The 16207-nt window shown below is 44.9% G+C and overlaps 1 protein-coding gene across 1 annotated transcript in view; it reads right to left on the bottom strand.

Moving 5' to 3' along the window:
- GNL1 (G protein nucleolar 1 (putative)) overlaps window positions 1-15278 on the bottom strand; it is a 33106-nt gene extending 17828 nt beyond the window's left edge. The window contains exons 1-2 of the mRNA XM_054977079.1: window positions 15136-15278; window positions 49-217 (exon numbers count right to left, since the gene is read on the bottom strand). Of these exons, the coding sequence (XP_054833054.1) occupies window positions 49-217; window positions 15136-15211 (245 nt within the window). The 5' untranslated portion in view covers window positions 15212-15278. The remainder of the gene's footprint in view (window positions 1-48; window positions 218-15135) is intronic.
- Between the last annotated feature and the right edge of the window lie 929 nt (window positions 15279-16207).

Raw genomic sequence — 16207 nt, 5'->3', positions numbered from 1 at the left:
TCTCAACAGCTACTCTTCAACCAGTGCTGTGAAGTATTCCCACGTTACCTGTTGGGATTGTAGCCAGGCTCTCCTGGCTTGCGGACCTGAGGCTGCTGATTGATCTTGCGGACCTGGAGGGAGAATGACTCGCTGTCCGAGGTGTCTGTATGGTCCTCGTGCCTGTCATGGCTGCCGCTCCGGCTGTTTGAGCTCGATCTCACGCCATCTTGAAAACCTGGGACGATGGCAAAGGAATAAACAAGGAAACTGTTACTAGATCGACTCCAAGATGGTGGATTTCTTCTCTTTTCCCCATCTCTCCAGTTCTCACTCCTAAATTCCAGGAGCCCTGCCTTTTCAGGTGGAACATTTCCAGAGACCTTTAGAGAAATCTGATGTGGTGCAATATGGTGCATGGCTGACATCTAGAAATCTGAGTCATTTATCAACCTTGCCTGATTCACTATTAGAAACACTCTCGTTTCAGAACAAAGATCAGGATTCTTGAGTCCATCCCCACCCAAAGGACCAGTCTACAACTACCTATCAGATGCAAGAGCCGTATCCGGTATTTTAGGACCAACATCTTTCCCGGCACAGTTTTTATGAGTCCCTACTCAACCCTCAATCCAAATACCTGTCCTTTCTCTAAACTCTGGTCACCATACTCTTCTGCCCCCAGGAAAGCAGAGCTGAAGCCAGAAGTTCAGAATCCCGTTTCAGTGACCCTACAAAAGCCATCACCAGTGAATGTTAGCTCTAATCCATTTAAAGCAGCAATATTACAGCCTCTTCTCCACAAGTAAGAGAACTCTCTTTCTAGATCAAATTAAGGACCATCTACCCTTGTGTTTGGTTTCTCACAATGGTCAGAGGTTTCTAGTAACAGCATGCGTACAACACAACCCCCAACTCTTCCCCCCGCCAAGAAATACCCTGTTATTGAGAGGTTTACTGTCTCTGGATTTGACATGGTTATTGAAGCCTCCTGTCCATCAGTTTATCTATTCCCCCTTTAAAGGCATCAAAGTCAGTGGCCATCATCAGATTTGGTTCCAGCAAATTCCATAGATTCATGATGCGTCATATGAAGTACTTTTAGGAGTACTCCATTCTCACCACACTTTTCATAATTTTATAAATTCAGTTGTATCGTGGCAAGAGACTGAGTGCTGAGAACAGAGTAGACTTTTTCTTTTTTGCCAAATAAAGTTGTTTTGGGGGAACTCAGCAGATTCATTCATTCATTCCCTCCTTTTCTCCCCAATGGGGCTCAAAGCAGTTTACAACATCATTCCCCCTTCATACATTTTATTCTCTCAACAACCAGCCTCTGGGTTAGGCTAGGCTGAGAGAGAGTGAGAGGGCCAAGGTCAACCAGAGAGCTTCTAGAGTAAAGATTCATACCCGAGTCTCCCAGACCCTAGTCTGACACTCTAACCATCTCACCATACTGGATTATTTTTATTTAATCTCAAGAGACTGACTGGGAGGTCTGGAATAACCTGCCCCCTCCAGTTCTAATTGGCTAGTGACCCTGGAGGTTGGAGAGGGTGAGGTTCTCTTTCTCTGAAGAGTGCAGCTTGGCTCACTGGCTTCAGTAATTTGGAGCTAGCTGCTCTACTATCTCTCAGGCACTTTGAGCTGGCTGCTGCCCAAGTCACAGATGGGAAACTGTGACTTGACCTAGGCATTTCAGCCAGGGTTTGAGCCACGCTTCTAAGTACAACATTCCACCTGCTGGTCCCTTCCAAGACCCAAGAAAGAGGCAGAAATAATGGAAAGACCTATGCAATGGTTAACAGTAGGAACTGAAAACTTGAGTTCTCAGCCTAATCATGTGACCTTAGGCATACCACTCAGTGATGCCTACCCCTACCCCAATCTGTAATACAGGGAATGACTGAATACCAATGCAACAAATGGCATAGCGTTGATGTGCCCTGAGAAGACCCAGGTTCGAAATTTCAGAGTTCCCATTATAGGTTCCACCACTGCTGACAGCAGAGTGATTTTCCACCAGAAACAGTGTCTTCACAGCAGTGAATCCTGATATAAGGAATTTGCTTTTGAAGGATCTGTGCCTTTAGTCCTCATGGAAAGACAGTTAGAAATATCTCCCTCTCTCACACACACCATACAAGATGGTTATAAAGATTACAGAGCAACAGGACGGCACACACATAAATACTAAGTATTGTTAGAATGCTAGGAGTGGGAAAAGAGGCTCCCCGTCTTTTTCAGGACTCTCAGTTTTTAGCCTAAATGTTAAGAAGCAAGGGGATGGGACCAGCCAGGGGTAGTGCTGAATTACACCCGGGGTAGACTTTTGGTAGCCAGCTCTGTATTAAAGCAGTAGTGAGGCCTTGTGGTTTAAGGCAGGGGAAAGTTAGAAATGAAAACAACTTGGATTTTACTCTCATGCAGCATGATGAGAGAAAGCAGGGCTCCTAGATTTTTGAAGAAGGTTAATGGAAGCAGAACAGAAACAATTTTTGTAAGGGAATGGAACTATGTGAGGGTGATAGCCAGTTCCAAAAGAAACGGAGAATCTATGGTGTTTCCAGGGGGTAGGGAGAAGAGGACGACAGCCAAGACTTCTGGTTTCTATAGTAGACACTGCAATGGATCAGCAGCTCGACCTTGACAGGTTGTACATAAAGAGTCCTTGTCAGAAAGAACCGCATAAGCCTTGTTGATATTGGGGGAAATGACACAAGTATCAGCAAACAAGAAGGGGCACCAGAAAAGGAGCAGGTGACTCACCCGAGGGTGGGACTGCTACTCTTGCTATCAGCTGCTTCCTGCCCACATTTGTCTAGCATGGTTTGGAGCAGGGGGGATGGGCCCACTTTTCAGAGCATGCAGCAGAATCAAGAAAACAAAAATAAAACATACAGACGTATCATTTGCTTTAACTGCAGATGTTTATGGAGATGGTAGAAGATGGCAGTCCTCTCACTAAATTCTGCAGTACAGCTTCACTAGAGACCACATGAATGTATTGGCTATAACAGGAATGCCTCCAATAAGAACAATGTCTCAGGCTTAAGTGGTCCTCTGTATTCCTCTGTGGCAACCATAATTTGCCAGTATATCCAAGATATCCCTAGATTTGATCATAATTTATTCTTAATCCATCCCTTGTTAATAAAATCCATGATTTCTATAATATGCTCCTCTTGTTTGCAACAGAGAGCTGGTCTACAGATCATGACAACCATCAAGAACCTTTAAGCTATCTCCAAACCTTTGCTTGGCTCCTCGGTTTTAACCAGGGAACACATTTAACAATGAGCAAAGGTTAAAAGGCCAGCTCAACTCCGATACAGCAAAGGGTTCTCTAAGCCCTGGTTTACACACAAGGTGGCAGAATAGACTATACTATTAGATGCATTACATTCTAGTTCTGAACGTTCCTTTGCATAAAAAGTGCACAGAAAACTAGCACACCAGGAAGAAAGCTTCTACTCTGTTGCCAAGTAGGCCCCCTCCCCTGCTTTAAGGCCTGCCATGAACTGTGTTAAAGTTTCCTGCATTGCTGTTTCACTGCTGCACCAAAGACTGCCCTGCACGTGTGTGCTCTGATACACGTGTCAGTTTCCTGCCTGCGTGTCAATTACCCTGCTGCTGTAATAGACTGTGTAGTTTACTGGCTCCATGTTTGGATAACTGCACAAAGGACTCTCTTTCTGGGCAGCCCTGCCCTGACCTGTATCTGGAATTCCCAGTGTGTGTTTGGACTGTGTTTTAAAGTGTTGCCCCCCCTGCCTCCATGGAAGCCTGCCTCATATGGGCCCAAGCCGCTGCTAGCAGCCGAGCGCCTGCCGGGGAAACCTCCAGCGAGCCTGGCTAGGCGCTCCCTGGTCAGTTCCCGCCTGGAGCCTCCCGCGAGCCGGTCCCCGAGCTTGCCCTCGCTACCGGGCAGCCTGCTATCCAGCCCCAGCTATGCCCAGCCGGCATCCATGTTCTCAGGCAGCCAGAAGACCCTGGGAAGAAGACTGCTTTGGGAAGCCATTTCGGCGAAGCGGGCACACCACGTCCGCAGCGAGAGCCCCTCGCCCCGCTCTGCATATCTTAGGAGCCGCCCCGGAGAAGGAACTAAGTGCCGACCATCCCAAGCACTTAGAGAATGCATCTCAAAGAAACCTCCGCATTCCAGAAGCTGATGACATCAGGACAAGCCCTGTCCGCTGGAACATCCTTTCAGCCCACTTGGATTTCCCCCTCCCTCTTTTGTCCCCTCTTCCTGAGGTGTCACTTATCACAATCTGATTACCAAAGTGGCCCATCTAAGCCATTCAGTAGCCCATTAGACCCTTTGTTTTAATCTGTGAGAACCACCAAGTGCAGCACCAGCCCCAGGGTACGTTTTGGGGTATTTAAGCTGGTCTCCCAGACCACTCGGTGCTCAGGGCCATTCCCTATCCAGACCTCCTTGCTGTCCGTCTGTGGTCCCAGTGCTGGCATTGGGCCACCCTCGCTGCTGTGTCTCTGCTTCGCTCCAGGATTGTGAGTATTTCCCTTATCATCGTTGGGAACCCGCTAATGCGAACGTCTCTGTATTTCCTACTCTGTATTTCCTAGATCTTGTGTGTTCCTTGTATGATTGTGCAAGTTAGGCTTACGCCACACTAAATACACGTGTTTGGAACTTATTCTTGTCTGCCTCTTTTTCACTAGAGTGTCTGGGATCGGGACCTCCGTATACATAGGTTATGATCCGCGCTTAATATTAAAGTTACAGACTGCTATAGCTAATTCCCCATTATAATAAAGAGCAGTTCTGGTAACAACTCTCTCCTGGTAGCACTGCTTTTCTATGTGCAGAGAATTTTTCACAGGTTGAAAAATTCTTTGCACATAGAAAACCAGTGCTACCAAACTGTGATCTCCTCCCATAGTGTGACATTGTGCGGTCCATGTCACACCACGCATCTCAGCATTTTACCACTTTATTTCCACCCCATTTCTACCCTGTTTTCTTGCAGGTACACAGTGAACACATATGAAGCTGCCTTCTACCAACTCAGAACACTGGTCTATCAAGGTCAGTATTGTCTGCTCTAACTGGCAGCATCTTTGGAGATGCCAGGGATTGGATTTGGGACTTTCAGCAGGGCAAGAGGATGCTCTACCACTGAGCCATCCCCCTCCCCTACCAAGGCCTGGTCTACATATGAAGACAAATGAGGAGATGGAATCCTAACGTGGTATAGAAAAAAAGCACATTGCATATTCTTTATCTGTTATCACACCAGAGACAAAGATCATTGCCCAACATGTTGTGTTCACATTCTTCTTGCAGGGAATTGCTTACAAAGAAAACATTCTCAAATTTTCCTCCCCCACTGTCACCTATAGCTTGAAGCCTGATGGTCCATTCTACCATTTCAGAAGTTTAATTCATCCTGCTTTTCCTGTCTTCCCCAGTGTGAGCAGGAACTATGGATTCCCAGATCCCACATGAATCTCAACAGAACCCTACAGAAGTCCTTTCCAGTGCACCTCCATCCCATCTGCCTGAGGCACATGAGGCAGACTTTGATCAAACCTTTGTGCTGTTCAACCTAAGAGAACTGGCAATGGGCCAAGATCCATGAAAAGCAGTTTGGGAGGCTGCCATTTTGAGAGGAGGGGAACAGTGGGCAGCTTAATCTTTCCTGTAGTTTGTCCACTCTGCATTATTTCACTCCCCTAGCCTTAGCTGCTATCCCTGTCATTAGGGGCAGAGTCTTCCATGGAGGTTATCTGTCCCAAGTTTAAAGCTTTGGGGAAGTGGGTTTTTCCTGGTTCCTCAGCACCAGGGCTTTTTTTCAGCTGGAACGCGGTGGAACGGAGTTCCGGTATCTCTTGAAGACGGTCACATGGCTGGTGGCCCCACCCCCTGATCTCCAGACAGAGGGGAGTTTAGAATGTCCTCTGAGCAGCGCTGAGGGCGCTTTAAACTTTAAAAAACTCCCCCCTTGTTCCAGCTGACCCAAAGTGATGCCATTGTGCGGTCCTGAGTTCCACCGAGTTCCACCACTTCTTTCCCCAGAAAAAAAGCCCTTCTCAGCACCATGGTGCATTCATGCGCCTCCAGGCTTTTCTCCACTTTATGAAATCTTTTCAAACCTGCTTTGCTCTGAAGTCTTGGGAAAGATTGCAGTAAAGTCTGGATGGCTGCTATGCAGAAGTGTTAATTTCGATTTTCTAGCCCATGGCAGCTGTCTTCCATGATCCTGTCCCTGCAGCAGCCATTTCCCCCTCCCCCCACATCAGCAGTCTTTTAAAAAAACATTGGCCCTAGAATATCATTATATCACTATACTGTTGTAACAATAGGTGCAGCAGGTTTTCTGAATTCTCAGCTTTCATTTTTTTTAAAAAGTAACTCTGTAGCCCCTTTCCTTGTGGAGATACAAAGAAAGGGCAAATCTTCACAATGGAAGGGGCTATAGTCTTACCTTTTTTTTAAAAAAAATGAAAGCTAGGAATGCAAGAAACCTGCTATACCCATTGTTACAGCATTATAGCAATATAAGGATATTCTTGTGTCAATTTTTTAGAAATGGCAAAATTCCCAGTGGCCCAGGGAAGGGGGAGTAGCCACTTCCAGGGGATTAGGGCAGGGAAACCTGCTATGTGGGGGTTCCACTGTTGTTGTGCCTTATCTGCAGCCACACCAGCAATGAGGAAACCACCAAATCCCATCCCTGGGTGGAAGACACCCATATCTTTTCCTCCTTTGAGAGAAAAGAAGCTTGAGGACTATAACATTTGAGTAAAAAAAAAAACAGGAAGGGAAAAGGTTTATCTTTAATCTCTGCTACTTGCTGCCTTTCAAATTGGCAACCTCCCAAAACTGCTTTTCAGGGAAAAAACGAAAAAGAACTTGTCAAGAGATTGTTCACACATCTCCTGGGTAAAGTTTAGTTCAGCTATAAACCAGTCCCCCAAGTGTGAACACCACATACGGTCTGTCAGATTCTCTTGGTGTCATGATGAGTGACTAACAATACCATACAAAGCAGAGTTACACAAGAGTGGCAAGAAGTATGTCTTTAGGGAACCCTCTGAGGGCTAAATTACGTCCCTAGGCTGCCAGTAACTTATCCCTGGCCCACATCAATTTATCCTTGGCAACTGCTACCAATAAGGGACTGTTAGTCCCTCCTCCCCCCATTATCCAGTCAAGAAAAGAGTCATAGCAGCAGAGCCAGGTTTTGTTTAAAGGCAAATCATGAAGAAGTTCTCCACACACCAGGAACAGTCCACGCTACAGACCACCACCACCAGCCATATTTCAGCCACATGCATACCCTCTGTGGTTTCAAACACCTCCCCCAGGGCTGCCAGAACACATACACCAGCGTAGTATCTAACAGCTAATGATGCGGGCTTTATTACATTAACTATAAACGTTTAAAAAATCTTCAGCATCTCAAGTTACCTGTTGTTTTAACGAGCTATCAATTTGTTTGAGAACATTTGTCTTTCTCATAGAACAAATCACGCCTAACCTACCTCACAGGGCTGTTGTGAGGATAAATGGAGAAGTGGAGAAAGTTCTAAGCCACAAAAAGCCTCAGGAAGATAGGCATTCTAACTCTTCTGGTTTCTTTTTTCTTCCATTTCCTTTCATCCCCATTTCATCTTTATTTTTAAAGCAAGGGACAACAGGTTAATCAGTGGGCCTGTCTTGAGCAGAAAACAGAAGTCAAAAACTGGGTCCCTTCAATCTTGTTTTCTTAGAGCTGGCACATATGTTACATTTCCCAAGATTTTATTTATGTACTTTAAAGGCTGAAGTGGAGAGGCACAGAAGGCTGCAGTAGATACTTCCATTTTTAAAGGGAAAAATTACCCTGTAGTTTTGCTAATCACGAAATTAGCCATTGCAATTTTCTGTGCTCTCAACTCATATGTTGAACAGAGTTATTTAAATGGAAAAATCTACCGATACAACAATCCTCCCTAAAATATCTGAGGAATTCCTATTCTTGTGCAAGCTTACAAATAACTTTCCTGGCCATCAGTGTCAAGAAAGATTGCCTTCCAGCAGTAGAAACCTTGAATCGCTGCCTGACATCTGTGGTGAAATGGCTGAAAATGGAGCAAATTGAAATTGAACCCAAACAAGATCTAAGTGATGCTTGTTGGGATGGCACAAATTTTGAAGGACATTGTACTCCCCACTTTTAATGGAGTTCGTCTGACCCCTGCAGACTCAGTTAAGAGCCTAGGGGTTATACTGGACCCAGCACTACTACTAGAAAAGCAAGTTAAGGCAGCCACAAAAAATGCTTTTTACAACCTGTCCCTAGCCTGGAAGATGGTTTATTACATTGACATGGCTGACCTGGCCACCTGGATCAATGCTATGGTAACGTCAAGACTTCATTATTGTAATGCACTATACATAGGTCTCCCATCTAAGTTAACCAGGAGACTCCAACTGGGGCAAAACGCTGCAGCTCGGCTGTTATCAGGAGCAAGGAGGAGCATGAACATCACTCCCATCCTACAGTCACTCCATTGGCTACCTATCAATTACCATGCTCAGTTCAAGGTATTGGTTATCACATACAAAGCTCTTCATGGCCTGGGTCCAATACACCTACGGGACTGCCTCCCTCCCTATGTTCCTTCGCTCATCTGAACAGGGTCTCCTGCAGGTGCCACCATGCACATGGGCAAAAACTACAGCAGCCCGCACACATGCATTCTCTGTGGTGGCCCCTACTCTGTGGAACGGCCTGCCTGAGAATGTCAGGAGAGCCTCCACCCTCCTGGCTTTCCACAAACCACGCAAAACCAAATTATTCAAAAAGGCTTTTTACTCAGATAGGAGAGCTATATTGTAGGGAGGGGATCTCATATGCTTCTCTAACGAGTTAGCGACCATAGACCTCTCCACTATGTTGCCTTACATACTATCTGTTGCCTTAAGTATGTGCTCTTATGTGTGACCTATGCTTCAAATACAATCCTACTGGATAGTTCTATGTTGTCTAATGTCAGTCTCAGAATTGTTTATGCTCTGTTCCAGCATTTCTTCAACTCTGTATTGGATTCTGGCTGATGCTATGTCTTTGTAAACACTTTGGCACTGTTTATGGAAATGTCCTTGATATTGACTGTACAAATCTCACACTGTGTAATCCGCCTCGAGTCTCAGTGAAAAAGGTGGACTATAAATGCCATAAATAAATAAAACCCTGTCCTGGCAATGATATACAATATCCTGGGCCATGTAGACTAAAACTTAATCTCCATTCGAGAGCCGCTTTAAGGTTGAAAGGGACAGAGACAGTTGACTGCACAGCCTCAATGTTGCAGCTTAGTTTAACACGGGGTGATGCCATGGAGACTGTGCAAGGGCTCTCTTTCTCCCTTCAAGCCTCAGAGCCCATTCTGCAGCTGAGCTCGGGATACCTTCTTCCCTTGTAGTCTCAAAGTCCCAGAGTGGAAGCATGAGTACGTATGTGGGAGGGAAATGGCGCATAAGAGGGGAACCGCATCATTTAGGGAGGAATCTTGGCTCCGTGGTAGAGATCTGATTTGTGTTCAGAAGGTCCCAGGATCCACTGCCAGCATTTCCAGTTAAAAGCAGGTGATGGGAAACACCTCCGTCCCAGACTCTGGAGGACTGCAGCCATTCAATGTAACTAGTACTGAGCTTGATAGATCCATGGTCCACCTTGGTATCAGCCTTCTTTGTAAAATTCTCAAGAGTTGGACTGTACACTCCAGCCTTCAGTGTCACGCTGCATTCCGCTTAACTTGAACATGCGAGGCAGTTGGCAGCTTCTTTTCCCTCCTGAAGAGGCTGGCTGAGCCACACAGTTCCATTTATCTGCCAGGAAGGCAGGAACAACAGGCCAGACAGTCGAGGATCACAGAGCACCAGATGTCTGGCAGTACCTTAAAGCAGCCAGGGTTTAGTTCAGTCCTATAAATTGTGTTTTTTTAAAACTAGAATTTCTGCAATCCACCAATATGTTCTAAATCTTCAAAGCAAAAGTGCAAAATCAGTATCTAGCGACTGTTAAGCCATAACTCTGTTCAGCAACCCTGCACATACATTTGCTGGGGGGGCTTGCTGGATCAATCAAAGATGCCTCTACTCACAACATTTGTAGCCGAGATTCACTGGAAACTGGCCCCACTGCCCCCCTTACTGTGCAGTATTTTCACCTAGTGGTGAGAAGCATAATAAGCAAAGGGGAAGGGGAAGGTTGCCAAGTGGCCCGGAAAAAATTTCCTGTTCCTTTAAGAGAGGCTTAAAATGCAGAAATCTGCAGTTTAAGCTTTTCGCAGCATGAAGCTAAAAACATCGTAATTGCTGAAGATCAAACTGATATAAAAAAGACAGCTAAGAGGGCCACTTTAACCCTAGGGAAGGGCCTTCAATAAATCTCCTGGTAGACTCTGAGTGGAATTTACTTATAAGCAAACATAAACAGAATCAGGCCACCTCTGTAGCCTTACACAGTCATTTGATTTGGGACTATGGAGAAAATGCTGGTAACTGTCTACTTCCCAGTATATAATGTCCCTTCCCTCCCAGGAAACAAGGCCAAAGATGTCTCCGTGCAGACTCTTGTACTAAACAGAGTTCATCACCAGAAAGCATAAATCAAGCTGACTGGAATTTAAAAATAAACCTTTTGACTTTTTAGTAGTTATTGTGTAATATATTTAAAGTTATTTTCAGAACCAAGTTACTGAAAAGGTTTATAGGACCAGTCATAACAACATCCTTTTCCTGAAGGTAACAGAACAGCTCGGGTCATATTCACAAGTACTAGTTACTTCAGTTTATCAAAGGCACTTTCAACACTGACTGCTGCTTTCTTTATGCTTGGAAAGGAATTAAAAATGTGGAAGGAACTAGATTATAACTGAGGAATTGCTATCTTTTATATTCTCAAAAGATGAACTTTTTTTTTTTGCTGCTCTGTCCCCGTCATCTAGGAGCATCTTGAAAACTGTTTTGCACTCTTCTCTCCTGAAGAGTGAGCTAGATAACTCCATTATCTGCTAGGAAGGCAGGACAACTAGACCAGATAGTGGCTGAGTTACCACAAAATCTTCTTAAATCTCAAACGCATCCTGCATCTCATCAATTAAGCCTACAGACTGCAGGCTAGGGGAGCCTCCCTTATGCCCTGAAATATATTTTTCTTTTTTTGTGTGTGTGTATATTGAACATAAAATCTAACAAAGAGTTCTGTGAAGCTCCACCTTGCTTGATGTTTTGTGATGCTGTGGCTAGTCCTAATCAACAGGTACTGCCCTATTTTTAATTGTTTGCTTTGGTCAATAAAGCTCACTACACTCTTTTAAAAAAAACTTGAATAACATAACCTAATTCCTGCACAGTTCGTTCCAGCAACATTAAAAAACTAAAGTCAGAGGTTCCTCCATTTAGAGACAGAGGGGTATACTACTAAGGTTGCCAACTGGCCTGGAGATCCTATGTTCTACGGTGTTAAAAGAGGCTTAATGGGATGTTATTGATCAACATACCTTCAAAATCTTCACCTGCCCATTTCCACCCATTAAGCCTCTATTAAAAGGGACAGGACTTTTTTCTCCAGCCCTGTTGGCAACCCTATCCACTAATGAATACAGTAATGAGCAAAACAAAGATGATCTCTGGGGTATTTCCTGTGGCTTTTGCTGAACATGATCTTCTTGAGGGGGTGAAAAAAAAATGTCATGTAGCCCTCTGTGAAAACATACAGGAAGAATACAGGCATCAAGCATGTCCCTTCAAATACCAACCAGTTTACTTATAATTCTGTGAACACAGCCCCAGTTAGCCACTTTCTCAATCAGACTGCACAGCTTGAGAGCGCTATCAGTCAAGACAACCTCTGACACCTTTCAAGCATGCAGACAGGCTGAGGAAATGGACTTTTCTCTTCCAGGCTGCAGTAAGCATTCTTTTCTTTTTTTTTGCAAAGCAATTTTAAGGGTCACATTGAGCATACGAAAGCAATGTTCTTTATTTCCCCTCTAAAATATCTGGTATCCTGTCATGGACGAGGGTCACACTAGAGAGAGATCTTCAATTATTTATGTGATTGATACGGAAAATCAATAAAAAATTTAAAAAAGAGAAGAGCGATCTTCCAACATCTTTTATAGCTATATTTAGGGGGCATGGGGCTCTGATTTAGATGGAGCAGATTAATTCTTCTGCCTATGAAAACAGTCCTTCTGTTCTCCTATTACCCTTATCTGAAGAATGGCTCTCTTGACACTCGAATGCTAACACTGAAAATCTTGTTGGTCTCTAAGGTGCCACTGGACTCATATTCTTCTGAACTGCTGCACATCGACATGGCTACCCACCTAAAACTATCTTCTGTTCTCCTATTACCCTTGGAAGAGGGGGGGAAGGTGGATGGGAGTACACTTACTTTGATAAGCAAAACAGTACAAGGCAGAAGGATTAACCCTCCCCCAGATCTGAATGAGGGCCCTACACATCTGAAATTTAGGTTTAAAAAACACTGAGAAGCCTGTGGTCTCCACTGCATTTAGTTTGGTAACTGCATGAGCCAGGAGGTCTCTGGTTCAAATTTTGCAGCAGTCCTGAACTCATGAAATGGTCATAGGCAAGCTACCATTCTCTCCTCCTTAACTGTACCTTACAAAACTGGGAAACTATTACTGTGTCCTTGTAATGACAATCTGTGGTGTTAAGATCACTCAGAAATTGCTGCCAAGGGTTGTCTTCCTCAGTGAAACAATGGCAACATGTACTGTTCAATGTTATATTGGGAAGCCACAATATAAATATTTTGCCCCAAGGCTGGTTGTGCGCTGAATTCTGAGCAGCGTTATTTCAGTACCACGAGCAGACGATTCATAGCCTCTATGAAGCTTTTGCATCCTACTGCCTGTCATCAAAGCTCAGCACTTTTCTTTCAAACCATTTCCAGTTCACTTGGCACAGCAGCAGTGTGAGCTGATCTCATCTCTATTTTTTTCCCATAAGAATTTCCCTAGGTTCCTTAATGCAACTACCCAAGACTACCTTCCTCTCTTACTCTGTCCACCAAAGATGTTACCATCATCAGAACCTTCAAGAGATGAAGTGAATAGTTCAATAGCTCCCGGACCACGCTGGCTATTTTTAAACATGACAGCATAGAAACTGACTGTATTATACTGGTATGAATGGCTTAGCATTGATGCAGCTATACCAGCAATAAGCTCTTACGCATGCCTGCCTTCACTTAGACAACACTGGCATCTTTTTAAAAGATGTTTATTTGTTTAAGCCACATATTCCAAAAGGAAAAAAAAAACCCTCTCACCCGTTTGGCTAGAGAGATCATAACTACCAGAATCCGGCTCAGGATGGACATAAAGATCCTGCAGGTTTTGTGCAAAGGAAGTGGGGGAAGATGTGAAACAGGCCCACTCAACATGACTCATCAAGCTGAGCACTGCCCACCGATCACGCATGGCAGCCCACCAGGGGCTTGATTAATGTTCTGTTTTTCCTGTCTGCCTGGGATGGTGAGAGGCAGAGCGGCCAATTACTTGTCAAGTCAAAACTGAGGGCTGAGGGGCTGTATTCGTCTTGGCAAGCTGCAAGTTGCGCAGACTTGATGTGGAATCAAGTTCCACTGAAAGATATTGAGGACTACAACCCGAGTAGAATTACTAGACACAACCCTCCCCTCCTTCCAGTTTCATATCAATTCCTTCTCCTACAGACAGTGGGCTGAATCCAGTCACCTTTTCCACTCAATCTCACCTAATTTCGTCTTTATTTTAGTCCCTACCCTATATGGCTTTTGTCCAGTCAGGTTGCAGGATCCCAAGAACAGCCTTTTTGGTGGTCAAATGGAGTCCCCCCTCCCCTTTTCAGTGGAAAAGTTGTTTGGATCCAACCCAGTAACTCAGAGCGAATCTCGCTGAATAAACCAAGACTCACTTCTGAGCAATGACTTGCTTGCCCATATCCACTTAAACTTACAAAACTCAACAGAATACATATGAAAAGTCAAAGAGAACATTTAGCAGTCTAAACAAAAATATTTAGGTAGTAAAAGAACATTCAGCCATATTCAGAAAGCTCGTTGTGATTTTCCTCCAGTTATGAGTGTGTGTGGAACACATCACATTTTCAGATATTTTGGAGAAAGAGGCATTTCTCTGTCAAACAATGTAAGCGGAAGAAGAGAGGGTGATAGAACGTTCACTGCATTGCAGATGAGAGGAGTGCAAAGCATTCAGTTAGCACCCCAATGCTTTGCAACAACAGTATCAGTCTTCAAACATGGGTTTTGAAAAAGACCAAGGAAGTTATAATCCAACCATCTGGGGCTGGGGGAACCACAGATTTACACTGCACAAGGAATTCAGGCCAGAACCAAACAGTCTGATCTGTAGCTGTTTCAAGAGCTTAATTTTTTAAAGGTTTAATTCAATAGGCAAAGTTAGGAGCTAAAAACTCTCTCTGCATGTGTGTGCGCACGTGCGTGCATGCATAGGAGTGTGTATATGTAAATCATGGGCGGGAGTCCAATTTGCATAAGTAAGAAAACAAATCCTAGGGGGAAAAGTAATCAGGGTCACCTTTCTTCAGAAGTTGAAAAAGAAACTGAATATAGATTTATTTTCTCAATCTTTTAGGAAAAGGAATATTCCGTTTTCTATGATGGCTCATCCACCCATCCCTCTCCAGATGTTTCAGAAAGGGAAGGTAGGTGCATTGTAGGCGTTTCAGGAAAGAGATTTACCTCTCTGCAAATGTTTTACACAGGACCCAGGTTCAACCCCTCTCATCCCCTTCCAAGTTGTTTTAGGGTATGACAGGGTCACCCTCCTCAACGTTTCAAGGAGAAGGAGGAGTGGCCTCTCCTGCCCAGATGCTTAGGCACTATCAGAAAACTCCCAGATGCTGAAGTGCGAAAAGGACACAACCTCTCTCGTCGCCCCCCGCCTCAATTATCAAGACAGAAGGATCTCGGGGAAGGAATGGGAAGAATCCGAAAGACCGAAGGGGGCAACTCCTCCAGACGTTCTCCTGGAGGAAGTGGGGGCTGCATCTTTCCAGATGTTCCATGACGGGGGAGGGGCTGCGCCTCCTCCTCCGCCCCCTCGCTCCGGGCCCCGCCCCCTCGCTCGCGCGCCACTCACCCTGCCGCTTTCGCTCCCGTTTGTCCTGCAGCTGCTTCTTCTTCTGTTTAGCGCTGAACGGCCTCTTACGGGGCATGTCCTGTCCCGGCAACCGTCCCCTCCTCCTGCTCCAACACCACCGACTCGCAGAACCGAAGAAGACAGGAGGGGGTGGAGCCAAAAGAAGAATACTGCTCGGCGGGGAGAAGAGGAGCCAATGAGCGTGGAGCAAGGGGGAGGAGCTGCAAGCGTGAAAAGGCGGGGCCTGCAGGGAGTTAAAGAATGCGGGTTCGTGACGTAAGAAGGTAAAAACCACTGAACTCGAGGGGAAGGGGTGGCTGGACGAAACCATTGGGGATCAATGGAAACGTGTGGGAAGACAGTGTAGTGCTACGTTCTTGGAAGGGCTTTGTGAACTGTACCATTCAGAAGGGGGGATTCACGAGTCAGCTCTGCGAGCGAGTCAGGTTGTACCATTTCGGAGGAGGACGCTCAGAAATTAGCGTAGTAATGCAATGTTATTGACATCAGTGCATTTAATTCTGAATAGGATTGCGCTGTAGACCCCTTATGGGGGTATGGGGCTAAACCAAACCGCCGGATTCCACCCAACCTCCTCCAGTGGTGGAATGGTACAGAGAAACAATGTGTTTTATTTTGTTTGTTCGTTTATAGTCTGCCTTGAGACTCAAGGCGGATTACACAGTGTGAGTCACTGCTGTCAATTTCGAAGACATTTCAATAAACAACGTAATTGGACAAATTTGCAAAGATTTAAAGCCAACAGAAATCCGATACAGAGCTGAAGAAATGTAAGGCACCGTCCAAACATGAAATAGCTGCTTTCATTGGTCAAATGGAAAATTGTATGGGATTATATTTAACACTGGTCAGGCTTTGTGAGTGATCATCCCAAATATGACGCTGTAATTAGTTAGCTTTCTTGTTGCCACAGAATTCTTGATCAGGCTGGATAATATCCATTGGATATGGAGAAAGGGGAGAAGAAAAATATGTTTCAGTGCATGATGGAAAATTCCAAAGTCTGCAATTGAGTGACTGTATTAGCCCTTGATCCTATGGGCTGGGAAAT

This window comes from Eublepharis macularius, chromosome 4 (genome assembly GCF_028583425.1).
Source record: "Eublepharis macularius isolate TG4126 chromosome 4, MPM_Emac_v1.0, whole genome shotgun sequence".
Taxonomy (NCBI): Eukaryota; Metazoa; Chordata; class Lepidosauria; order Squamata; family Eublepharidae; genus Eublepharis; species Eublepharis macularius.
This window is presented reverse-complemented; position numbering and strand designations above follow the sequence as displayed.